Consider the following 26,977-nt stretch of genomic DNA (forward strand, 5'->3'; position numbering starts at 1 on the left):
TCTGGTGTGTCTGAAGACAGCTACAGTGTACTTACAATAAATAAATAAATAAATAAATAAATAAATAAATATTTTAAAAAATATAGTCTTATTTTTTTTAATTGTGTGTTGCTTAATTATTTTTCTCTTGCTATGAACAGACACTACTACCAAGGTAGCTTACAAAACACATTTAATTGGGAACTTGCTTACAGTTTCAGAAGGTGAATCCATGACCATCATGGTAAGGAGCATGGCAGATGGCAGGCAGGCAGACAGGCAGGCAGACTGGCATACTGCTGGATCAGCAGCTGGGAGCTCACATCCATCTCATCAACAAACAGGAGGCAGAGAAACCTAGAAGCCTACCCCCAGGGACATACCTCCTCCAACAAGGCCACACCTCCAAATCCTTCCAAAACAATTCCACTACCCAGAGAACAAGCATTCAAATACATGAGCCTGTAGGGGCCATTCTTATTCAAACCACCAAACATGTCTACTCTGATTGACAACTTCTAAAAATTATTTTTAAAAATATTTCTTTATGTGTTTGTGTGTGTGTGCATGTGTGTAAAAGCGTGAAATTGCCAAGGTGCATGCATGAGGTCAAAGGACAACCTGGTAGAGTTGGTTCTCTCCTCCCACCATGTGGGTCCTGAGGATCAATCTCATGATAATCACACTTGAAAGTCCGACTCACAAAGCCACCTTGCTGGCCCTGGCCCTCTGATTTGTAGGTTTACTGGTCATTTTGATGACATAATTGGAAAACCTCTGTGGATTATAAAGTAAAACGGAGTCACTCATAGACTCTACAACGATTCTAATGCTTGTGCACGCACAGGTGAATGTAGGTTCGTTTAAGAAACACAACTGAAATTATACATCAGCTAAGAAATTAAATTTTAGGGGAAGAGGTTCCAGAATGGGTATCTGTGTCTCATGGAAAACTCTCTAAAGCTCAAATAAGTGACTCTGGAAGTGTGCAGAACGAGACAGGCTAAGAACGGAAGCTAACATGAACTCTTTGGGGACTGTAGGCCGGGCAGATGCAGGGGTGACACAGCCTAGAACATAGCTTGCTCTAGCCTGCACAACAGAAAACTGGACTTGCTTGTTAAAAGGACCCACCCACCTCTCCTGCTGTGTTGGTCTCACCAAGGCCGGGGATTTGCTGCCGTAACAGTCAGTTACAGTGACTTTAAAAATGAAATAAGGCTTTCCCGATCATTGAGTACAGGATAGGACACTGAGACCAGATTCACTCAAGCCCTTCCTCTCCCAGAAGCAGGCAGGGTATTGACTGGAGCGTATTCCCTAAAGCACTTATGATTTCAAAAGAGGGTGGGGCCGTTTGCGCCATGGTGGGGTGTGAGAGAGGGCTTCGTGGGAATGGCGACTTTGGATTTGTGTCACCAAGGTTGACTGGAAATGTGCTCGTCAGAAAATGGGTTGGGAAGGTGACATTCCAAGAAGAAATGGAATGTGCCAAGATTGCAAATGGATCATCCAGAATGAGTCACCTAATGCGCTTGAGAGAGAGGGGCACGGGGGATGGCACCGGGAAATGCCCACACTTTTCCTGGTACTCACTAAGGATCTGTGGCAAAGAGTTCTCACTCCTGCCCGGGGAAGATGTCCACTCACCCTCCAAGGATGCCGTGACCATAGCTGCTTTCTGGGGCTTTGGAATAATGATGCCCACTGAACGTTTAGATTTGTGCAAACTGTTAACAGTGGTGGCTATTCAAAAATCGACAAAGTTCAGAATGACATTCCACCTTCAAGAGAAAATAGCTCAGCTAGCCTAAGAGTTAGAAAATAAAAAAAATCCTGTCTTTGGTTAAATGAAAAAAAAAAAAAAAAAAGAAAAGAAAAAAAAAAAAACCCACATTGAATCAAAATAGTAGCCAGACCAAAACAAGAGACTTTAATCTGGATGATGTTCAATAGGTTTTGCTTTTAACATGCTAGGACAATCAGAGGCTTATGATCCTAGGTTCAAATCCCTGAGGAAGGCATGGGGTGTGGCTCAGTGGCAGAGCGTGTGTTCAGCATGTATGAGGTCCTGGGTTCAAGCCTTAGAATGAATTCCTCTCAGAGATGGCCAATATTCTCATGACCATATTGAACAGGGAAAAGGAATACAAAATTCGTAATGCTCAAGTACGCATTCAGACAGCCTTACTGAGGGCACAGGAAATTGTATCAGATACCGCAGGGTACCAACGTGTTCATGTGTGGGTGCATACTCCTTCAAACACTGTGACGACCACGTCTTCATGAAGGCGACCAGCAAGCCCCGGTCTCCTCCATCAGTTCCCTGATATGAGGATAAGGATGAAAATGTTGCGCTCCTATCCGTGGCGGAATGCATGTTCTCTCTCTCTATTCCCTCTCATCCACACATTTGCAGTGTGCAGCTGGCATTGCTCTACGCAAAGGCGAAGGGGGTGGGGTGTCTGTCTCCTCTTTCCTAGACCGTGCACGAGACAGTGATTACAACGGAGATGGCAAGGTGTGACTTCTACAGCTGCAGCAGAAAAGGCTACAGAGCTTCCTCCTGTATCTCATCAGAACACGTGTCCTTGATGCCACACTTCAGCTCCGTACAAAAACCCAAATTAACACAGCGCAGTAACTGCACGGCAAGACCCGTGTGTGGTGGAACCGAGGTCTCCAGTCAACACTGCGGCAGCACCTGCCCGGCAGGTTAGGGAATGAGACTTGAGAAGACGCCAACATTCAAGCCTTGGATTTTTCCATTGAGACCCCAGACATCATTTTGGATGGTGGATCAGAGGTCACCATTTTCCTGTTGCTCTGCCTGATTTCCTAACCCTCAGACTTTGTGAACATGGTGAAACCAACTTGACCTTCAGGGATCTCTGACAATAGCTGGTGTATTGGAGGTCTCCCTAAGGGCAAATTAGGTGACTGGACTACTAAGATTTTCATGTATGTATGTATGTATGCGTGCACGCATATATGTATTATGTATGTGTGTGTGTAATTATATATGTAATATAAATTTATGAAATGTATACATATGCATATATGTATAAAATTTACATATATGAAATTTATATCTATATATAAAATTCGTGAACCTTGTGAACCAGCACGATGCATGGCACGCCTCCTCACATACCCCCAGACAGGAATCTCCCTGAATGAACTGGGGGCAGGTAGGGGGATGCTTACCTCTGAGGAAAGACCCTGTGGCAGAACTTCAAGTGTCTCAACTGAACATATCCTGCCTTCCCCCCACTGAAGCATGCAGATGTTGACCGGCACGGCAGCGCAATGGGAAATGGCAGCTGCTTGGAGCACTCCTGGATGCAGGTGCTGTGTTACCCCTACCCCTGGGGGCTTCAAAGATGGCTACGCTCAGAAGGAAGAGTTCACAGAGTGAATCAATGAAGTATGCTGTGGGTTTGTGCTCTGGTAAGCCCAAGAGTCAATACATTTTCCTATGCTTGCTTCTTTACACCTTGAAAACATGCTTGCTACCCACATGCACAGGGCAAGGAGCCACAGCCCACGGCTTCCCTAATTCAACCATCCCTGGAAGGACATGGTGGTGGACAGCTAAGGAGACCACTCTTCCCCAGTGGGTTGCTCAAGAGCGAGTGGGTAGCCCTGCAGGCCCTGTTCTCCACATGTCTATTCAGCTCTTGGGAGACCACTGCACTGCTCACTCCATCTGTGAGGTCTCTACTTTGAGACCCCACAGAGTTGGAGGGGGCTTTCCTGCCCTGCTCAGGATCCTATCAGCTCTGTTCTGCTCTAGACTACAGGAAGCTGGACCTACTCAACCCACTCAACCTTGAGCTGTCTGTGCTGTCATGATGCTGTGCTGTCTGGGCCTGGAGAGCGGGGAATACCAAGTGTCCTAGATTCCCAGTAGAGAACTCATCTCAAGCTTGCTGGACTCCTTTATGTGAATGAGGAAACATGTACCACCAGTTTGGATTGCTACTGAGTACCCCATAACCCTGCCAGCTCTGTGCAGATCAGGCACAGGCCATGAGGGACTTCAACTCTCCTGTATGGTACTGAACTCCAATCGTGTCACAGAGGATGGTGCCAGAAACATATGTGGGCCCCCATAGAGCCCTGATGGTATAACTGGGACTGCGTTCTTTGGCAAATGACCATTCTCCTTTTGAGAAACCGCTGGTTTGTTACTGGGCCTCAGAAATGTTTACAAGCTTTTTTTTTTTTTTTTTTTTTTAAAGGTTTATTTATTTATTATATACATTGTAGCTATCTTCAGACACACCAGAAGAGGGCATCAGATCTTATCACAGATGGTTGTGAGCCACCATGTGGTTGCTGGGATTTGAACTCAGGACCTCTGGAAGAGCAGTCAGTGCTCTTAACCGCTGAGCCATCTCTCCAGCCCGTTTACAAGCTTTAATATGGGCCATCGGGATAGCACAGTACCAACGTGTAGCAGGCTATCTTACAAAGACATAAAAGTTGATCCTTAAAGATTAAAGCAGGCATTTCTCAAGCAGGCAAGTTTCAAAGCCAATTCTCCCAATGCACATTCTCTTTGGACTCCTACCTGCCTCAACTCATCCTGACCTGCAATTGTTCCATTTAAACTTGTTTTTTCTCTTACTGGGAGATACACCCTACGAGGGATACATGAAGTATATAGCCGGTTTTGATGGATGAAAAAAATTTTTTTCTGAGCAAAAATTTATGTTTACATGAACACTCTAAGCCAAATCTCATATCCCTTCGCCTTTTTTTCTGCAGAAGTTACTTACGACCCTGTTATTTATTGACAAATAATGCGCCTTGGTAGCTAAGTAAAAAGGTAACATGAAAACCACATTTAATGGAAGGGGTTTTAAAAAGATGGAAATTAGTAGTGTGCATGCGAATATACAAGATCAGAGGCATATATTTTATGTTTTACAAACATGAAGCATACTGGTTTTTGACCTACTTTTGAGAATAATATATTATAACCTTCAATTTAAGGAGGAATATTTCTCCAATAAATTTAATGCATAATATTTAACCATATAATTTCTAACCCATATACAATGTATATATATACACATATATATGTATATATCAATTATATATATACCCACATACATACCCTTTATATATATATACACTCATTATATATATACCCATATATATATACCCATTATATATATGTACACACACACATACACATATATCTGTATATATACCTTTTATATATACCCATCTATGTATATTATATATATATGTATACATACACACACACATATATATACATATACACACATAATATATATGTATATACTCATACACATAATACATATGTTTCTGTGGTGTTTTGCCTGCAAGCATGTCTGTGTACCACGTGTGTATGCCTGGTACCCAAACAGGCCAGAAGAAAGCATCAGATTCCCTGAATTGGAGCTCCAAATGGTTCCCACATAGGGGCTGGGAATTGAACCCAAGTCCTCTGGAAGGGCAGCTACTGCTCTTAACTACTTAGTCATCTCTCACGGTGATGGCTCATCTTGCTTTCAACATTACCACATCTGGGATCCATTAAAACTGAGGCTGCTGTGCAGAGTTGCAAGGGATTTCCTTCATCAGACTGAGGTGGGAAAGCCCACTCTGAAGGTGGGCTACATAAAAGGACATGGGAGAAGGAAGGCTTTGCTTTTTGCCTGCTTGCCCTTGCCCTCACCTTCACCCTCACCTTCACTGGCAAGTTTGTCTCCCTGTTACTGCAGCTGGATTCCAATGTAACCTGAAAACCAGCAGCTCTTCCGAAAGCCTCCCAGATCCCAGCACCAGACTGAGATTTCTGAGACATCCAGTCCCATGGACTGAACAAGCCTACGGCTGGATCCTTGGCCTCTATGTCAGGAGACAGCCATTGTTGGACTATCTGGACCATAGCCGGTACACTGCTCTATAGACCACCTTTTTAACACATCCCTTCTGTCAGTTCTGAGAAGTCAGAGGCTTTGAGGGACTGTCAAACTTCCCTCAGAGACTTCACAAGCCAGGCCTCCATTGTCTCCACAGCTCTTAGAATTCTTATCTTCTGTGCTCCAACCGAACAGTCCATTGAGATTTGAGCACTAAGGGCTTTTCCAGGCCAAAGCGCCAAACACTTCTGCAATTCTCACATATTGATCAGCATCTCTCAACAACCCTGAGGTTAAGCAGAATTTTCACGTCTGGTTACAAGTAATCTTCATCGGATTGTCTATGCAGGTGTTCACAATGTTTTTCTATTGAAAAGATGGCCATTTATTGCCACAGCAAGCTCTTATTGACCTTTGAATCAGTTCCTTGCCAGAGTGCAAATATTCTCTAAAATTTGTCATTTTTACTTAAACTTGAACATATTTTTAGTGTAGGTTTTTTCCCCTATTATGTAATTAAACATACAACAGTGTTTCCCTTTGTGACTTCTATCTTTGATGTTATGTTTAGAAAGACTTTGTTCATCCTAAAAAGTTATCTAAATATTCATACTTTATGTATGACTTCATTATTTAATTCTGTAATGGTATTTAATTCTGTAATTCTGTAATTCTACTACACTAAAACTGTGATTTCAATGAAATGTATAGTTTTGGCTTACTTACACAAATAAAATTTCCAAGTATATTATGCATCTTAATTTAGATGATGATGATGATGATGATTATTATTATTATTATTATTACTACTACTACTACTACTACGTGTATATATGATGTGTGTGGGCATGTGACCATGCTACAGGTGTGCATGTCAAGGTCAGAGGACAACCTCTGGAAGTCAGTTCTCTCCTTTACTAAGGGCTGCAGGGATTGAACTCAGATCATCAGGCTTCTGCAAATCTTACCTGCCAAGCATCTCACCAGACCCCAAGTAATTTTTACTTAGCTGCTACTTTTAAATATTTTTTCCAAATTAATAGGTCAGTTTTAGAGTCATCTACTGAATTTGTAAGATATCCTTACAAAATATGCAAAACGGTGAAATTTGCAAAACAAAACAGTAATTCCTTTGTGTGTAATGGCTTCATTAAAGTGCAATCCACCTACCATTCAATTCACCCATTTAATTCACCCATTTAATGTGCTCAACTTAATGATTTTTAGTAGATTCAGGGAGGCAACTATCACTGGAATCAGTTTAAGGACGTTTATTATTATAACAAAGACACCTATACCCATTAATTCTCACAATCAGCTCTCCTATGTCTCCACTAACTCACTTCCAGTCTTTAGAGTTTAGAGTTCAATATTAAGAACATTAATACGTGGCCTTTAGTGGTTTAGTAGCTGGTTGTATCTTGTTTGTCTGCTGGGGGTTTCTGTTTCAGGAACCAATATTTCTTTATTTGAAAAAAAAAAAAGAAATGATACAAATTAAAGAATCTCAGTGGATGTTTCAGAACAACTTACAGAAAGGGTAAAGACAATTCCAATATGCATGTGTTGCCGTGGCGACCAGAGAGGACACACTACACCCTGAAGCTAAGCTCCCTCATTACTGTCTCCCACAGCGAACATGTCCAGGTGATACTCCATGCCAGCCTCAGGGGCTCGCACTGTGCACAAGTCGGCTTTGTGGTCACTGAGCTCTTTGGAGGATTTCACCTGCTCACCCGGGTAATGAGTCTTACTGAAGTCACACAAGTGGGGAGCATTTCTGTCTAGGGTTGCCTTGTGCAGTTCCCATAGCGACTGACTCAGACTTCCTCCTCCAAAGGTAACAAACACTTCCTTGTGAGCCCACTCTCTCGGATGCCACAGTCCGGTTCCTTGATACCCTGCAGGAAGACTTGGCTACCTCACTAGTCTGAACCTTCAACAATTCTACCTCCTCGTAACATGCTGAAAGGAAGGGTTTGGCAAAGTCCTTCAGGGCCACATGATCAAGGTCCAAGTAGTAAAACACAGATAAATACAGGGGAGCTCTAAGCTGATCTGGCAGGGAGCAGCAGCTCCCAATCCTGTGGGAGTTCAATTACCAGGGCAGAGGCTAGGAGAAATGCCTTGGGGTGGCCTCAGGTCATTGCTTGCGGGTGGCAAAGGGCTGCTGGTTTTGAGTGGCAATCTAGGGTAGCGAGTCAAGTGACAGGTTCTGTTCAAGCACTGTTGAAGCAAGAGATTATGGCAAATCATGGCAAAGACCTTTGGATGGCTTCTTAAACTTGGTTCACTCAATTCTTATTCACAACTGTATAATTTTTATATATAACTCATATAATTATGTAAATGTTTATGTTAGTATAATTTTTATAAATATTATATGAATATAGTGTCCAAATCATTACTTGTAAAATTTCCCACTGTATAAACACAGCACATCCATCCATTCATCTATCAATGAATGTTTGGTAGTTCCCACTTTGTTGCTGTTACTAGTGTGGTATATGTCTTTTTTCATGTTTACCCTCAACATCTCTGTGGCTTTATTTTTAGTCTATTACTCCTAAAACCATAATGTATTTGATTTTGATGTTCCTGAACTACAATCCCTGTCTTTTAACTAGGGTATTTGGTCCATTTACATTTAATACATATACTTGAACAGACACACACACACACACACACACACACACACACACACACACACACATTTAATTCCTATTTATTTAGAAACTTTTTCTACAGATGTATATTCCTGTCTTGTCCTTGAATCCCGGGGCTTGTCCGTGCTAAGCAAGTAATGAACTACACAGCAGCCTATAAATCTTTTTCACTATGCAAGTCTTGAATTTGATCATGGCACTTGGGTGGAATCTAGGCTGAGACCAGAGAATGAGCATTTCTATCCAGTTCACAGATGGTGCTGATGCTGCTAAAATGCTGACCATACTTTGAAAAATAGCAGTTTGGAAGATGAAACAGACTGTACACGAAGAGATTGGTGAAGAGGTCCTAAAAAAAAAAAATTAAAGCAAAAGAGAACTGTATTTGGGCCTGGAGAGACAGCTCAGGAGGAAAGAGCCTTCTGTTTCCCCAGAGGACACTGGGTAAAGGTTTCATCATCTGCACGCCCACCGCACTAGTGAGATGAATCCGGACACTCTTTATATGTGATCATATATAGATCACATGGTAACAGACACCTCTCTGGAGACCTAATGTGCCAGATTCTGCAAACACATAAACTAATTTGAATTCGTTCATGGACAAAAATAGTAACAAAATTACAAACATTGTGATGTGCAATTATAACACAGGTTACTTTTAGAGAATGGAAGAGGGTACTACTCCAAAATCAAATTTACAAATTGTTGCACACTGGTTTATGTCCTAGAGAACATCTAAAGCACAGAATGAGAAACGGTTAGAAACATGTGTAGTACGAAGCACCATTCTGCTCACTGTTTTCCTGTGAGTAATTATGTTAATGTAATATAAATGTGCTGTTGATCTAGGAACTCAGCTGGTTATGCAACTCTGCTAAAAGCTGAAGAAATTTCAACCCAGGGGAAATAAAATTTGACATCTTCATTCATGAATGAGAGCAAAAAAAAAGCATTTAAAATAAATAAAATGTGTCAAAATCACCCCAAAAAGCTTTACAGTTGTTTAGTTTGTGATTTTTTTTAAAAATCATTCTTCTCAAATTGCTAATACAAAGTAACATCACAAATTTCCTGAATTTTAGTTTCTGATTATTTTTTAACATATGACTTTGGGTGGGGGGAGGGAATCTTTCAAATTGAGATTTCCATAAATGGTGTCTACAAGTGGAGATTAGAGATACAGCATAAAAAACAACCTTGGGTACACAAATTAGATGGTCTCTAAAGTGTGTAGTTGTGCACACTTTTAATTTCCAGCACCTGGGGCTGGAGAGGTGGCTCAGCGGTTAAGAGCACTGGCTGCTCTTCCCGAGGTCCTGAGTTCAATTCCCAGCAACCACATGGTGGCTCACAACCATCTGTCATGGGATCTAATGCTGTCTTTTGGTGTGTCTGAAGACAGCTACAGTGTACTCACGTACACCAAGTAAATAGATAAATCTTTTTTAAAAAAACGTCTTCCCTATGTCTAATTCCAGCTCTTGAAAGGTGGAGGCTGCAGGAACTCCGATTTGAAACCAGTTTGGACTCCATAGCAGTAGGTTCTAGAGGCCAGTCAGAGTTACATGGTGAAACCACGTCTCAAGATAAAAAGAGAGCAGCAATCGATCTATTACTTTGTTTGAGGCGGTATCTTACTATGTTGCTCGGGCTGGCCTCAAACCTGTCATCCTCCTGCCTCAGCCTCAGTAACGTCAGCGCCAGAACCGCAAGTGCTCGCCACCATTTCTAGTGCGCCCTGCAATACCTGACCGTGTCAGCTGCCTGCTCGAAAAGCGTTCCTTGGCTTCTGTATGCGTTCTGCTGCTGAGACACAAACTTAGTGACAAAACCACACCAACCCAAACCAAGCAGCCAGACAACGGCAAAGCACACGTTTTACTCTCAGTAAGAGGGTGTCAGCGGTTGAGAACTCTCTGTTCCAGACGACCGGGGCTCAGTTCCCAGAACACACATTGTGCCTCACAACTATATCTCCAGTTCCAGGGGCTCTGATGCCCTCCTTTCCCTGGACTCAGTGCCACACAGACACACATACAGGAAAAACATCTAGACACACAAAATAATTACTAATAAGTTTTTTGAGAAAGAATCTGGGTGTCAGAAAGGTCTACCAGCCAAGCTTCCTTCCTTTCTAGAGTTAGGGGAGAATCCGTTCCCTCACCGTTGGCCATTCCTTGGAAATCATCCGCTCCATAGGCCCGAGGCACGGCTGGATTCAAAGCTATTCGCCAATGCTGGTTATGCCTCTCAAACTACAGTATTCTGACCTCCCTCTCTAAATTCAACTTGGAAAGACCTTAGCAATTATACGAGGACTAAACATAGGCTTCAAAATAATCTCCCATTAACAATAAATTAGTATTGTGTTTATGTGTATGGGTGTCTTGCCCGTATGGAGGCTGTTGAATCCCCTTGGAATGTGGTGAGCTGCCATTTGGGTGCTAGGAATCAAATCTGGATCCTCTGGAAGAGCAGTCAATGCTCTTAGCTCCCGAGCCATCTATCTCTCCAGCCCCAAATCTCCCAGTTCTAACACCAGATGATCCCCTGTCTTAACTGGCCCCTGCCGGCTAATGTGAACGAGCACAGGTTTATGATGTGACCCTCCCTGAGGGGTCCCTCCTCCCATCGCTCCCCAGTGGCTGCCAAGCCCTTCCAGTCTGTCAAGGCCACTAGAGCATTGGCCCCAATTTCCTTCCAGTCTTTCCCCATAGCAGTCGGCCCGCAGATCCCCCGGCACACTCCACACTCCAGCTGAAAGCTTTGCTTGCACTGTTTTCTCTCTCCCCTGATAATCTTTCCGTCCCTCCTGTCCTCACCAAGACAAAAGCTCTCTTCTCAGAGACCCACGGCAGATGTCTCCTCCTCCATGAAGCTGTCTCCTTAGCCTTCTCCTTTGAACATGTGTTTGTGTGTCCCTAAGGAACTTGGTTTTAATTTTTTTTTTTTAATGGTCATCTATGCTCTATGTGTCCTCTGCTGGGCCACAATCGTTGGGTCAGAAACTCATGGATTCATCTTCATTTGTGTACCTGTTAGGCACACGTGAAACCGACCCCTTGGTTTTCATCCACATCCACCCTTCTACCTCCTCTCTCTCCTGTAAAGGCGCCCTGCTTGCCCTGCTTGCTTGCCCTGCTTGCCTTGCTTTGCCCTGCTTACCCTGCTTGCCCTGCTTGCCCTGTTGTGCTCCACAAACACTTTGATGCCATCTTAAATTCCCCTTGCCTTCGTTCTTCCTATCCAGTTCAACAATAAATCTTACCGCAGGTACCCACCGACATAGACCGCCACGCTCTTTTGTCCGTTCTTGTTCTTCTAGCTCCCTGTGTCCAAGCTGGCCCCTGTACTTCTCATTGTGCACAAGTCAGCATGTGTGTGCAAGTGCACATGCGTGCGCACGCGCGCACACACACACACACACTCGCACACACACACACACACACACACACACACACACACACACACACACACACACACACACACACACACACACGCGCACACACACACACGCACGCACGCACACACACACACACACGCACACACACACACGCACACACACACACGCACACACACGCACACACACACTCACACACGCACACACACTCACGCGCACACACACTCACACACACATATTTTCAGCAGCCAGAGCAATGTCAATGGCTCAGACCTTTAAAACTAATTTGATTATATTTGAGCTCAACGTGGAGTATTTACTTTACCATCACGTTTATAATAAAACCAAGCCCTAGTTCTCCATTGCTCCCATGCTACCTCCCTCTGCTCAAGGCCGGGCTCTCCCTGGCCCAATTCCTCTGTTGAACCCACTGTTCCTCAAACAGACCCAGTGGCCACTCACCCATGGTCTCTGCACCTGCTGTCCACTCAGCATGTGGACATGTCTTTCTCCAGAGAGCCAAGGGCCTCGTTTCTCTGTCCTTCCCGTCTCTGGGTGCCCCGTACAGCTCCCCGTTCTGCGATGGCCATTTTATCGGACCCACTTGCTGCTGGCATCTTGTGAGTAACAAGGGCAGCTCTGGATCTCTCCTGTCACCAGCTGTGCTCTCCCCCTGCCACGACTTGTAAATATCTACCTCTACATGAAATTCTATTACACATCGACTCACGCCTGTTTCCTGCACCAAGATGCCAGCGCTGTGAGCGCAGGAACTTGGAAGCTCTGGTCTGGAACCCAGCAGCACCCACAGCACAGACGAACTGTTACATGCACAAGCTCATCTGCACATGTTCTACAGCCACAATAAACTCTGAGAAACCAGAAGCTCAAACGAGTGGATCTCTATCCATCTATCTATCTATCTATCTATCTATCTATCTATCTATCTATCTATCTATCTATCATCTACCTGTCATCTATCATCTACCTATCACCTACCTATCATCTACCTACCTACCTACCTACCTATCTATCTATCATCTACCTGTCATCTATCATCTACCTATCACCTACCTATCATCTACCTACCTACCTACCTACCTACCTATCTATCATCTACCTGTCATCTATCATCTACCTATCACCTACCTATCATCTATCTATCTATCTATCTATCTATCTATCTATCTATCTATCCACCTACCTACCTATCTATCCTCTGTCAATCTAACATCTCTATATAATTATATATAATTAATATTATATATATTATTTAATTACATTATCAAAGAAGATCCAAAGGAAGTCACTTCTTGTGGACAGATAAATATTAGAGATACTGGCACAGCCCCAATGTCTTTTTCATGATGCAGCCCTGGTCTGATGGATCCCCTCCCCCCCCCCCAGAGCACAAAACGCATCAGAGTAAACACACATTCAAAGCTCTTGCTGCCCTTACACGTACGGAGACATGAGTGTGGGTCTAAAGGCCCTTTACTAAGGTGACGGCAGCCCCAAAGCCTTCATCTGTGTTCTTAAGCCTTCCTGGATGTTCTTTAAGCCCAAAGCCTTTTCTGTCCCTGCTAAGGTTTTCCTCAGTCTTCAGTGTCAAAGAATTGCTTTCTTAGAAACAGACTTGTTCTTTATTATTTATTTTGCTTTTGGTGTTTGTTGTTGTTGTTTAATCAAAGAGGGGGAAAAAACCCTTCCAAACAGAAACTCAAACATGGATCCTGTCTCTACTCACCCCACTCTCACAGCCCACAGCGGAAGGCAGTTTCTACATTCATCTTTTCTTTGCCGTCCAAAATAGGTAACTGCAAAAGCGAGGTGTTCACAATCCGTTCAAACCGATCGATTTTAAATGAGCTTCCTACACTAATTCTAAATGATTCTCTTCCTTCTCTCCAGAGTTTCTCTGAGTCCCTACTGTAGCTTCTGTATTCAGTGGCATCTACATCTCTTATGTTGAAAACATGAACATTAATAACAGTGAATTCATTTTGAAGCCCGGTGTTTTTCTTGCAGAACAGATGAGCACGTCTTTCAAGACACCCATTCTCATCTCTCGGATACCCATTAGAATCACTGGCACGACTTTGAAAACTGCAATCCTCGGGCCCCATCCATGACCAAGTCAATGTGCCTGAAAACCACACCTAAACAAAGAGCCCCACAGGGCGGCTGTAAGTTGAGGACCAGAGCACTGAGCACACACAACTGTGAGTCACAGGCAGGCACGAGGTTAATGCTGGGCACAGCAAGGGGAGCTAACTTCTGTGCCATGGTTAATCCACAGAGCGAGTCAGCTCCCTTACCAAGTCCCTACCTGACCCGAATACTGCGCCATCAAACACAGTGGTCCCCTGACAGAATCTGATGGAAAACGTAAACTGAACAGGACTTAAAGACGCTCTAAAGGCATGTTAGCCGGAGACCAGCACTTCCTCACCCAGTTACATATCTGTACCATTCGTCCCCTCCCCACCCTGGGCTGGAATACTTCGAGCAAAGCCCAGGAAAAGGTACTTGTGCTATGTAGGTGAGAGGTGGTTCCCTAACAGTTTCTTGGGATGATTGGGTTTGGAGAGAATGTGAGAAGCAGGTGGAAGATGAAAGGAACAGATTGGAAAATTAAAAGTAAGTAAGGGAGGGCATAGCTCTGCGCACCCCATATGCAACAGGACTGGGCGCTGGGATTGTCAAGGTGCAAGGATGTGCCTGACCCTACCACAGCATTTTGGGCACACTGAGATCTTCCATTACTAAAGTGCTTACGAAAATTTCCAAATTGAACACTTCGTTGACCAAAGAAAAAAGTGATGTTTGTTCTATAAATACTATAATACATCACAATTTGGACAAAGAGATGCATATTTGGCAGAGGAACTCTTGGACGAATTGAAGGAGAGGTCATTCATCACCCTTCCGGACCATTAAATATGTCATTTTTCCAGTTCTGACCATTTTGATTTTTGTTTGATATTTCTTCAAAGCAACTATTGCCAAGTTCTTAACTGGCACTGAGGGGAGCGGGGGTTGGGGGTGGGGGGAATGAGATTATTTGCAAGTGAGGAGAGCGAGAGAGAGAATTTTAATATTACATAAAACATTATGATTGCTTCCAAGCGATTTAAGAATCAGTGTCCTAATGATTCCAATTTATTTCCACCGCCAGATCCTGCAAAACTGCCTGGAAACTTAAGTTGTCTTCTGTAGTAAGTTCTAATTTGTCTATGCCAAAATTAGATATTAGCCATAGAAATATAGAATTCACCTTGCATGAATGTATATGCATACATATAATTTATTATTGATTAAACCACTATCTCAAAATTAACAATGTTTTACCAACTGTGCCCACTTCTAAATGGCAAACTACCTGCAGAGCGCCTTCCAAATCACTAAGTTACTACCACACCTTTCTTAGACATTTTTAATTTAATTCCGATTTTTAAAACGCTTTCTTAAAACCATGTGACGTCTTTGTAAATTCCCAAGTACTAAGCGGATCAACCCCCGTCTGTCTTTGAGACCCATCACGTCTGCAATAGCTTGGTGCGTTAGAGACTGTGTTTCAAATGTTTATTTCTACATTTACTGTCCTTGCATTATCCCCATTTTTAAAGCAAATGAATCATAGTGCATTAGCGGGAGACTTATCCTATGAGGAGCCAATCCTATTTTCAAAGAATCGTTCCTTCTAGCTTTCCAAATAAATGAGTTAGTGGCGCTCGAGTTTCTCTGCACAGAAGTGTTGATCTTGTTTAAAATATAAATTCAGGTTTCTGATTAATATACCTTGTCCCATTTAAAGGGACGTGTTCCTGTGTGCACGGGAATTCATTTTCTTTGGAATGGTTTCCTGACATCTTCCAGCACAGACCTCAGGAAGTAAAAAGAGTCAGTAACTCGAATAAAATAAAATATACCCACCTTCAACTAGCAGCAGAAAGGACCCAGGGCATCAAAGAACTCTCCTGCAGCAGCAGGCGCACTGCAAAGCTCAATTAGTTCACAGACTGGGGACACTGCTTTTGAAAAACGCTTCCTACCCGGGGAAGTTTTCTGAGTCTCCCTCTCTACTCTCCAGAGGCACGAAAGCCCTAACCAGGTTTTATCTATTTTTTTCCCCTCTTTTTTCCCCCGCTGTAACAACAAAAGAAGTTGTCAGGAAATCGCTGCTCCGTGTCTGTCCTCAAGGGCTTTCTATTTTCAGTAAGTTGTTCTCCTACTGCTCTTCACTGTCCCCAAACACTCAGTGCGGTTAGGACCCTCCAGCCCTACCACTACCACCACCAAGCAAATCAACACGACCTAATCAGAATTTCTTCTTGGATTCCTCCTGGTTGCTGTTGACTCTCCCCAACCCCACCCCACACCCAAGCCCACATTTAGCCCTCAAGTTAAAAACCTCAGTTTAGAACTAAAAGGCAAAAGTCTTTTAAGGAACTTTCCAGGAGTAAAGAGACCCCTTTAACCTTTCAAAGAAGGGCATGTCATTGGAAGTTCTTGGGACCCACTACAGTTCAGGCAGCTAGCTGGTGGCCATAATGCTATCCCATGGCTATGTTGGAAGGAAAAGTTAACTTTCTTTGCTCTTTGAGTTTAAGCAAACCAGTCCTACAGGCAGTGGACCTGGGTTTATCGGGAGCTCAAAAATCTAAGAACAGAAAAGATCAGTGTTTGCACAGACTCGAGTACCACTGTCCAGCGGGCAAACGCACCCTGAGGACTAGAGCCCTGGTCTCCAGGGATGAGTGCATGCACCTCAAGCGTCGCAACAACTAGCGAGGTCAGTACCATCGATTCTTCCCCCTGGGGTCTAACCGGGACGTTGGCCCGAACCTGCACTGTTAGGTGGGAGCTCCCGCGTGCTTACCTTGGGGTTGGTCAGGAGCTGGTGCTGGTCGCTGTGTAGCAGCGCCCTGGAGTTGGACTCGGAGTTGTTCACGTACACCTGGACGCAGGGATACTGCGAGGTGCCCCTGCAGTCGGTGCCACAGGTGAAGGTGCACTCGAACACCTCGCCGATCTGCTGCACCGACAGCACCGTGCAGTTGGCCGCCGTGGCTTGCAGATCCTGCAAGGCGGGACTGAGCCAGCAGAAGCCGAAGATGAAGAGCGACAGGAGGCCAGAGACGATGAGGAACAAGCCGAGCCGGATGCTCTTGTCTTCGGCTTCCGTGTACTCGTAAGACACCCTGAGCTTCGCCATCGCCCCCCACTCTCCACGGCTGGCGCGCTCCCCGCCCCCTCCCGCCCCCGGCGCCGGAGCTCAACCGCCTCGGGCGGGAGGAGCCGCCGCCGCCGCCGCCACCGCCGCGCGACAGCCGGGGAGTGGGCGGCGAGGGGGCGCGCGAGAACAAAGGGCCGAGGCCGCGACGCCCCTGGCGGCGGAGACGGCGCTGCCCGCGGCCCGGCTCCCGGTGCCACCGCCGCCTCACAGCGTCCGGCACCCGGGGCTCCCTGAGCCCGTCCCCGCCCCCGCGCGCTCCGCGCCCCGCGCCCGCCTCCCCGCGCCCGCCGCCCGCCTGCCATCGCCGCGGTCGAGCGCCCGGCGCCCCGACGCTGGGAGCGACTGGGCTGCCGAGCCCCGGCTCCGCCGTGAGGGAGGCTGCTCCTCCCCACCCTGGGCGCCGCCGCCCTGCCCCGCCCCGCGCCGCGCCCCGCGCTTCCCGTGGGCGAGCACCCGGGCCGCCGCGAGCAGCTCTCGGAATCCTCGCCAGATGCAACCTGGAGAGATGGCGGAGACGGCCGCGGCGAACGCCTAGCACCGAGCGAGTGTGGCTGGGGAGAAAGTTAAAAGAGGAAAACAGAAATTTTTTAATTGGGGGAGGATGGCGTGAGCATACAAGGCGGGAATCTTAAAACTCCGATCCGGGGAGCTGCGGGGCAGCAGGCAAACTGGCAAAGCGAGCTCAGGTGGCGGCGAGCGACAGAGGACACCTGCGCGGACGCAGCAGGATGCCCAGGGCGAGCGGCGGGAGCCGGAGGTCCCCGCGGATCGCACGCTGCCGCCCGGCTGATGCAAGCTAACGGGATGGGAGCCTTGGACGTCGGTGGACTTCTCTGGAAAAATAGGCCCTAGGCAACGGGAATGACCCCTAGGGGTTGGAAGCAAACAGGTGGCAGAGGCTTGCAGCCTGAAAGGTGATGCCACTTTCCTGGCTTCCGGCTGTGAAAAGCAGACGCTTTTGGCCTCTTTAGGAATTTTGCCACCTTTAGCCCGCCCCGAGATTTGCAGGTGAGCATTTTCTGGAGCTCTGTGCAAGGCAACCGCGGCTTGCAGACACTTTGGAACTGCTACAGTTGCTTGAGATTTGCTGTTAGTCCTTCGCCTTTCTACTTCGTCCTTGCTACTTTCATATGCACCCTGTCGATGTACACCTTCAGCCTCTATTCGCCTGACTTTTCTTTTGTAAGTTTAAAACAGCTTTTTACCTACATTTCAAAAAAAAAATCGTAAAATCAAACTTGAAAACTGTTTCAAGCTACGTTTGGAAGAATGAAGTGTTTTTTTGTTTTGTTTTGTTTTGTTTTGTTTTTCTGTTTTTTGTACCCTCCTTTTCTTGCCTTGCAAGTCCCAGATGAATGAACTCATGTTCCTGATGAATAACAATTGCAGAATCATGGAAACGTTAAGCCCACTCTACCAGAAGTTAAATACTTAGCTGGTACTGACTGAATACCTCTGGACAGAGTTCTGACCGGTTATGGTGACATGTATTTGCAAGCAATGGGAAAGGAGACCTTTAGTGTCTTTTCTTCTTGATGAATAAAAAGGCTTCAGGATTTAGAAAACTTTAAAATCACAAAGATGTTATGTCTCCGTATCTTCTAAGTTTTAGAGCAGACACTGAATTTTATTTCATTTTTTTATTTCTGCTTGAGAGTATTTTCCTGTTAGCCTAAAGACATTTATTAGGGACACGTTGGCTATAAAGAAAGGTGAGTTCAATAATAGTTGGAGCATCTTAACCTGAAATCACATATCTTCACTGCATGTTTTCCTTCGACAGATTCGGGGATGAGGGGTGGGTGAATGAACACGGAACAAGACCGCTAAGACTGAGGGACTTAAAGTAATTCATGCAACATCCAGAAAGCCCAGGACAGAGCCCTAAGGTTAACAACATTACCTTACACACTTCACATTTCAGTGCCTCTAGAGCTCCTTAAGAGTGAATGAAACAACTGAAAAGACAAAACAAACAAACAAACAAACCAGGAAACCAGGTCAGGGAGTTCTGTCTTAGTGCAAATGTTAGTTCAGTTGCTTTCTCACAGGGTTGGAAGAAGCGGTTGTTCTCTCTCCAGCTTTGTGTTATTCAAACATTTTGGGTTTCGGGTTTTGTTTTGTTTTGTTTTCCTGTTTCCTTTCTAAGTTGGTTTGTCTTAAGTGAAACATATCTGAAGGCTTCACGGATTGAATCAACTATTTTTATTCTGAAGGATTCACTAGAAATACATGTTAGTTTCTTCTACTTGTGGTAGGGCTGCCTTGTAACATTCCGACTGAAGGCTGGACATATGTGTATCAGAAAACAGCTCATCCTTGACTTTAAGGCAGAAGGGTAGTGAGGACCTTGAGGACACAGGGCGGTTTGGCACCATCTGTTCCCAGGAGGGCAGAGACAGCACAGGAAAGGAAGAAAGTCCTTCCTATGAATAGCATGCCATCCACAGAAATTAAAAGGCACACTGTTCAGCACTGTCTCCCTCAGAATACTGTTGTCTCCTGTGAGACTTCCTTTAGAAGAAAAGCAAAACCTTCCCAAAGAAGAACATTAAGGTTTTGTTCCCATCGGTTCACTTTTGTGATCAACACTCTACAGAGACTTCTGCGGCTTATGTTAGAAGGGAAATACCCAGTCTCGTGTATGAAGGACCTTAAAACCACAGGAACGGAACATGTTGTTCCCGTTTATTTCAGAGTCAGCACATTGTGGAGTCTTTCTGTAACAAACTTAGCAAACACTTGCCCAGCTAATTACAAAGACTGGAAAAGCCTTACTTTATCATCCTTTCCATTAAAACTCACATCTTGGAGAAGTTTTACACATTTGCAACTTACTATAAGGAGATAGGAAGAAAGTAGTGATCCAACAAAAAAAATTATATAGACATCTTATTTTCCCAATAATTTCAGGCATAATTAGAAAGCTGAGTTTCTTTTTATTTAATCTTAACTTTTGTGATGGTTTATATATGCTTGGCACTGTCAGGGACTGGCACTATTAGCAGGTGTGGCCTTGTTGGAGTAGGTGTGTCACTGTGGGTGTGGGCTTTAAGACCCTCACTCACCCTTGCTGTCTGGAAGCCAGTATTCTGCTAGCAGCCTTCAGATGAAGATGCAGGGCTCTCAGCTCCTCCTGCATCTGGATGCTGCCATGCTTCCTCCTTGATGACAATGGACTGAACCTCTGAACCTGTAAGCCAGCCCCAATTGAATGTCCTCATAAGAGTTGCCTTGGTCATGGTGTCTGTTCACAGCAGTAAAACCCTAACTAAGACAAGAGATGACTCAGCAGTTAAGGGCAGGTACTGTTCTTGCAAGGGCCTGAGTTCTATGCCCAGCACCCATGTAGGCAGTGCTCGACCACCTGCAACCCCAGCTCCAGGGGACCTGATATTTCTGTCCTCCAGCGGCACCAGCTCCCACATACTTAAAAACAGACCCACACATACTAAAAATAATAAAAATTCAAAGTAAAGGTTGGCAGGGAACCAGAGAGATGGCTCAGTGGTTAAGCACACAGTCTGTTCTTCCAGACCAGGTTTTGATTCCCAGCCCTCCCTCATGGCAGCCCACAATATTCTGTAACCCTAGTTCCTGGGGATCCAATGCCCTCTTCTGGACTCTGCAAGAACTGTGAGTTTGTGATCCACATACATACATGCAGCAAAACATCCATACACTTAAAATATAGAGATTAACTTTTGAGATGTTTTCAGTTTTACTAAATGACTTCTAGCCTGCTATGAGAAAAACAAAACAAAACAAAAAACAACCTTTTTTTGTTTGCTCCATTGTTAAATGTTTATCTCCTTAGGCTTTAAACTTGAAATAAATTTCTAGCCATAAACATTACCTATCGCACCGAGCGCACTATTACTGAGAACACTACTTCTAGCTTAGAAAATATTAGTACAAAATTAACCAAGCAGCCCACTAAGACCTTGCACTTCATTGACACAGCAAATACTTCAAAGGTGATTTATTTTTAGAAGTTTGAAGTCTGTTCATACACAGGCAAAGCACAGATAAACAAAATCCCAAAAGCGGAAAATGCAGTCAGTTTTGCCTTCATTTTTAAATAAAAAATTGAGAATTTCATATATGCATGTTTTGATATAAACCACCCCTCCCTCCAACCTTGCCATACGCCCCCAATCCCTTCCTTTTCAACTTCCTGTACTTCTTAAGTAAACCAAGTCCACTTAATGCTGCTGTGTGTACACAGGTTGTCCATTGGAGCATGCCAAAGTCTGAAGCCCTGAACCAAACTGACAATCTCCCTTATCCACCAGCCATCAATTGGCAATAGTGTTTCAGCTAGGGTGTGACGTCACATGTCCCTTTCTCCCATTGCCTAGATATTAACGTTTTAATTCTTTTAAAAGAACACTGCTAGTGGTAGAGTCCTTAAATTCTTATCATCTTTCATATTCACTGAATTTTATAGGACATAGGTGTTTATGTAGAAAGGGGAGTATCAGCTTTGGCCCCAGCTTTAGCAGTAATTCATCTGGTATAATCAACAATAATTTCTCTTTAAATGAAAGGGTTGGAGCTAGAATTGTTTTTTTAACATTCTAGGATTAAAGGATAAACTTTGCTGTTCCAAAATTAAAAACAAAACAAAACAAAAACTTGTATTGCTATGTAATAAACACCTAGTCAAGGGTATTCTAAAATAATCCTCGAATACAGAGATCATCTTCCCACAGTGGCTAACCGGAGTGTGGGAGTATCCTTGGGGGCATGGGCATATATTTACTGAACAACTCTACAAATAGGTTCAGAAATGTTCTAAATTAATCTCATGAGGGACAAATTCGGAGATTAGCATTTCCAAGATGATATATTAAAAATGAATTTCAAATACATTATATCCAGGGGGTTGATCAGCATCTGCACTGTGAAACCTAGAAGGGGACAACCAGTAGAGGAATGTTGGGACTGATGGCTTAATCTAGCTCCCATTTATTCTAGTCACATTCCTGCTTAACAATGTTGAGACATGTTTCAGATCAAAATAGTGTTTTGAGTCAGAGATATTTAGTATTTAGGCTAGATTCAAGCTACAAAGTAAACACACACAAAGGAGGAACAGATGTTGACAAAAGTCACTAAATTATTCTAGAGTAGAAGGAAATCCTATCGATTTATGTGGGAAAGACGCTAATATTTCTAGTAAGATTTGTCTTGCCACTGTCTGGACACATCTAATGATAGAAAACAAATTGACTCCTACCATCTACCCACTGCTGTCTTGGACCATTTAAACAAGTAGAACTTTATCATAACTTAGTCTTTGTCCCTTGCTGTAGCATTATGGCCCTTGTTATACCATCTGCTTTTATTTAGGGTAAAGACAGTTGTAACAATAAAGCCTTAGAAACAACTGATTCCTATTTAGATTTGCAGCCATTTTTGTTCCCCTAGGCCTTCTGGTCCATTTTCCTGTTAGTTTGGCTCCTTTTGATGGAATTTGGAACACTAAAGTTTTATACCCTTACCTTAAATGCAAAGAAAAAAGGTAATACAAAGTTGGAAAGGAAGCCCCACTTTAATGCTCTATGAAACAAGAGTCTGCATCACACCATGTACTTTACAAACACTTCAGGGATAATGGACCTTGCTCAGGGCTGTCTGTGTAAATGCAGGGAAGCTGGGGTAATGATCGGCTCATCTTCAGTAGACAATTCATATTCTGAATAGTATTTTGCAAGCCAACTAGTTTAATATTCAAATTTTAGATCTACATTTAGAATGAACCAAGAATAACCCAAAGCTTTAGATAATGTAAATGTAGAAATATTTCTTAGGCACAGGTACGTAAGTGGCATTTAAATAAAGGTATGTTTTATGTAATAGCATACAAGAGGAATATTAATTATTCAGATATTAAAACATTCCAGTGATGTTTCTCTCAGGAGGAGGAAATATTTAACAATTCCAAACCAGACCAAATGAATGCATTGCTGCATATGGTAATTAAAACTACATCTTAAAATAAATGTTCAGTATGTAACAGATTTAAAGGTAGCTTTGAAATGCTGTGGCTGCCCCAAATCTTTATTTTTATACTCAAGAAGATGAAACTATTTATGTCATTCCTTCCTATGTCTTCTCGAAGTGTGTAATTTGAAGGTTTTACCTAAGTTTTTCTATTATGAGTATCTAGAGGCCAGAGACTTGAAATATTAAATCAACTCAGTCACTTGTGGAAATTCTATCACCCTTGAATTAAAGGCATTTCTTCCAAAATTTAAAGAACTCAAGTATTATCAAAATTATTTCCAGTATGCAGTAGAAACAATTTTTTATTGGAAAAAGCACTTTCTTAGAAATTAAGACAAATACTATGTGGAAATTAAGACAAATACAAGATGTCCCTTGGGTCAACTATAAATGCAAACTACCAAAACATTTTATGACATGTTTCTGCAAATTAGGCCACATCCTAGGACTGGAGAGTTGGCTCAGTGGTAAGGGACTTGGGCAAAACCTAGACTTGGTTCCCAACACACACTGTGGCTCAGAACCACCCATAATCCAAAGGTCTCTGTATACTAAGGTCACTGTACATGTGGACACAACACTCAGACACTAAGCCTAAAAATTAAGAACTGTTTTTTCTCAACTGGTACCCTAACTGCTGCTTAAAGGAGTAGCAAGATATCAGAAGGTAGCTAAAGTCAGACAGGTGCCTAACACCCCGGGAATGAAACAATGAATGCGAAATCGAGCCGTCAGCCATTGCTTGTGTACTATGTAAGCAAGAATTTGGAAGGGCAGCATAGTAAGTTATGTAAATTTTATAATTCCAATTTAAATGACTGGCAGAAAATTTTGATTCATATATACACAGAAATTATTAGCAATTTTGTGGTCCACAAATACTGAATTCTTACAAGCTTGCAGCATTAAGAAAATGCCAAAGCTGAATTACTGAGTTTTCGACTTTCACTTAATGAATATATTGATAATTTATGCAATTACTTTTAGCAGTTTGTGTGCTTACAAACAAGTAAATCTGGCAAGACTATTCTTCGAACACAGTAGAAGTAAACATTTTGCATTTTATGCTTGGAAACGAGTTCACGTTCTTCCTGAGCCAATGATGACTAGTATTGTAAAGACCTGGTCTCTCAGTGAGGACCCTGGATATTACGGAAAATACAAGTGAACACCTCCGGCATATAACCTTACTCTAATGTTAACTTGATGGGAGTTCACCAGGACCTTAACGTAGTTAGTATTTATACCTTAAGCCAAGAATACAGTGGACTGGTGGCAGTAACTTCGTATGTGATCTGAAGTAGCTTCCTGGCTTCTCCCATGGACAATTAAGTCTCTACACGGTCCTCAGGTACATCACTTCAGAATTCCATTGTTTGTGGCAAATCCCTATAGTTCCCCTCAATTCAAACAGACACTTATAAATCAAACTGAATGACCAATCTTCTTTTTAAATAATATTAATATTGTTCAATCTAATTCATGTGGTTGCTATTGTAGAAAATGGGAGTTTGAACATGTCATATATTACCAGTTTCAGTCTAAATATTTACTTCAAAACAGCATAAACTGGCTCCCCCTTTCTTCAAATATGTAACTAAAAAAACAAACAAACAAACAAACCACATAACCTAATGAATACTTTATATTTGTTGCCTATGGTTTCACATGTCTGCTCCTGTCAACTGAAGGTAGAAAAGGAAATAACATAATTGCAATTAAATTTGTAACCTGACTTAACCTGAAATTGTTTAAGTAAAATATCCCCATTCAGAGAACAGCATTTTTCTTTTAAAGATGTACTGCTTTTCAATTAGGATCTGACTACAGTCCCCAACTTTTGATTAAGGTTCCTTACATCTCAAATTGCTGAAATGAGACCTTGATACTAAAACCATCCTTTTATTACAAAAATGTCAGTCCCGTCAATGTTGACTTTGATAATCATCCAGTTGCTATCTGACCACTTCCACCAGGGCAAAGCTTCACCAACCAGCCAGACCTGTGAGCCAGTGTACTGATACAAGATGCCGTCCTCTCCCCCCGCCTTCCACTTCTTGAGTAGACGTAGCCTTCTTTTTTTTTTGTTCTTTTTTTCGGAGCTGGGGACTGAACCCAGGGCCTTACACTTCCTAGGCAAGCGCTCTACCACTGAGCTAAATCCCCAACCCCGTAGCCTTCTTTTGAAGTTCCTATATTTGAAGAAAGCTCTGACAATTCCCCTCATTCTCTGGCTCTTATTAAGGTCCCATTTTTTTTTTTTAAAGAAACACATATAATATGTATGAATAAGTACACTGTTGCTGTCTTCAAACACACCAGAAAAGGTCATTGAACTCCATTACAGATGGTTGTGAGCCACCATGTGGTTGCTGGGATTTGAACTCAGGACCTCTGGAAGAGCAGCCAGTACTCTTAACCACTGAGCCATTTCTCCAGCCCCAAGGTCCCATGTTTTACCAACACATGCTTTGTGTTTGTAACTGTTTACAGATGCAATGCACTTTGTAATGGGCTGTTATGTCTGAGACTTTCTGATGTGACTTTAAGAGTTTCTGGCTGATATGCAGAAATACACTAGCAATCCCAATTCCTTGTTACACTTTATCAGTTAGCCACAGGAAATTAAGGCTCCCCCAGACCCCCACCCTCAGTCCAAGTGTCTTACCTTATGTGCACCTGTCCCTCTTCCACTGTGTTCTACAAAGTCAAAAGGAATGCCTTAAAAGGCAAGTAAACTGAGGCCCTGAGTCACTGCTGGGGACGTGGATCACGGTATAGCGTGCTTGCTTATCTAACTTCAATTAGGCCCCACACTTGACCAACCACCACAAAACAAAATGCAGTTACCGTGGTTCCTCCTATCACACTGATAACCTTTTCTTATTGGTCCTCCTTAGCCCTTTTTGCCACACATGAATACTCACAGACTTGGAACTTGATACTTGAAGGGAAATACTGTTTCTAAAACCTTTTCTCTACAGTGTTACCTGTCCTTACTTCCTTTTGCAGTGAGGACATCTGAAGACTTCTATAAAATGTGAGACCCTAAAACTCACCCCATGATGCTCTTCTTTAGATACAAAACAATAATGTATGAAAAATTATATGTCACTTGGCAGCCAGAAGGCAGGAAGGAACACATAGCAAACATCCAGAGCACTTAAACTGGGCACATTTCAGATCTGTAACATTCAAAGCACTGATTCTTTTTTTTTTTTTTTTTAATTTATTTATCTTGGTTGGGGATTTAGCTCAGTGGTAGAGCGCTTGCCTAGCAATCTCAAGGCCCTGGGCTCGGTCCCCAGCTCCGAAAAAAGAAAAAAAAATTAAAAAAAAAAAAAAGCTTTATTTATCTTATGTATGTTGAGTACACTATTGCTCTTTTCAGACACATCAGAAGAGGGCATCAGATCCCATTACAGATGGTTGTGAGTCACCATGTGGTTGCTGGGAATTGAACTCAAGAACTCTGGAAGAGCAGTCAGTGCTCTTAACCACTGAGCCATCTCTCCAGCCCCAAAGTAGTGATTCTTACCGTGCGTATTCTGGGCATAACATACTTTCTACTTTGGCAGTAGTAGAAGTAGGAGTCGTCATGGTTTAGACCTACGCCTAAACAACTCTTAAAACACTTTTCACCATTCAAGCTGAACACTAATGACCTTGAGATACTGACTCCTACTTGAATCAATCTGATACTTAAAACTACTGGGTTGTTTTCTCCTTTCAATAGATTTAATGTACTCCATCGCCCAAATCTGTTCACAGTATGATG

At 43.3% G+C, this 26,977-nt stretch overlaps 1 protein-coding gene across 1 annotated transcript in view; it reads right to left on the reverse strand.

The window, feature by feature from the left end:
* Kcnmb4 (potassium calcium-activated channel subfamily M regulatory beta subunit 4) overlaps positions 1-17,355 on the reverse strand; it is a 55,226-nt gene extending 37,871 nt beyond the window's left edge. Inside the window, exon 1 of the mRNA XM_032912632.1 lies at positions 16,831-17,355. Within this exon, the coding sequence (XP_032768523.1) occupies positions 16,831-17,166 (336 nt within the window). The 5' untranslated portion in view covers positions 17,167-17,355. The remainder of the gene's footprint in view (positions 1-16,830) is intronic.
* Positions 17,356-26,977: the final 9,622 nt, after the last annotated feature.

Source organism: Rattus rattus, chromosome 1 (genome assembly GCF_011064425.1).
Source record: "Rattus rattus isolate New Zealand chromosome 1, Rrattus_CSIRO_v1, whole genome shotgun sequence".
Lineage (NCBI taxonomy): Eukaryota > Metazoa > Chordata > Mammalia > Rodentia > Muridae > Rattus > Rattus rattus.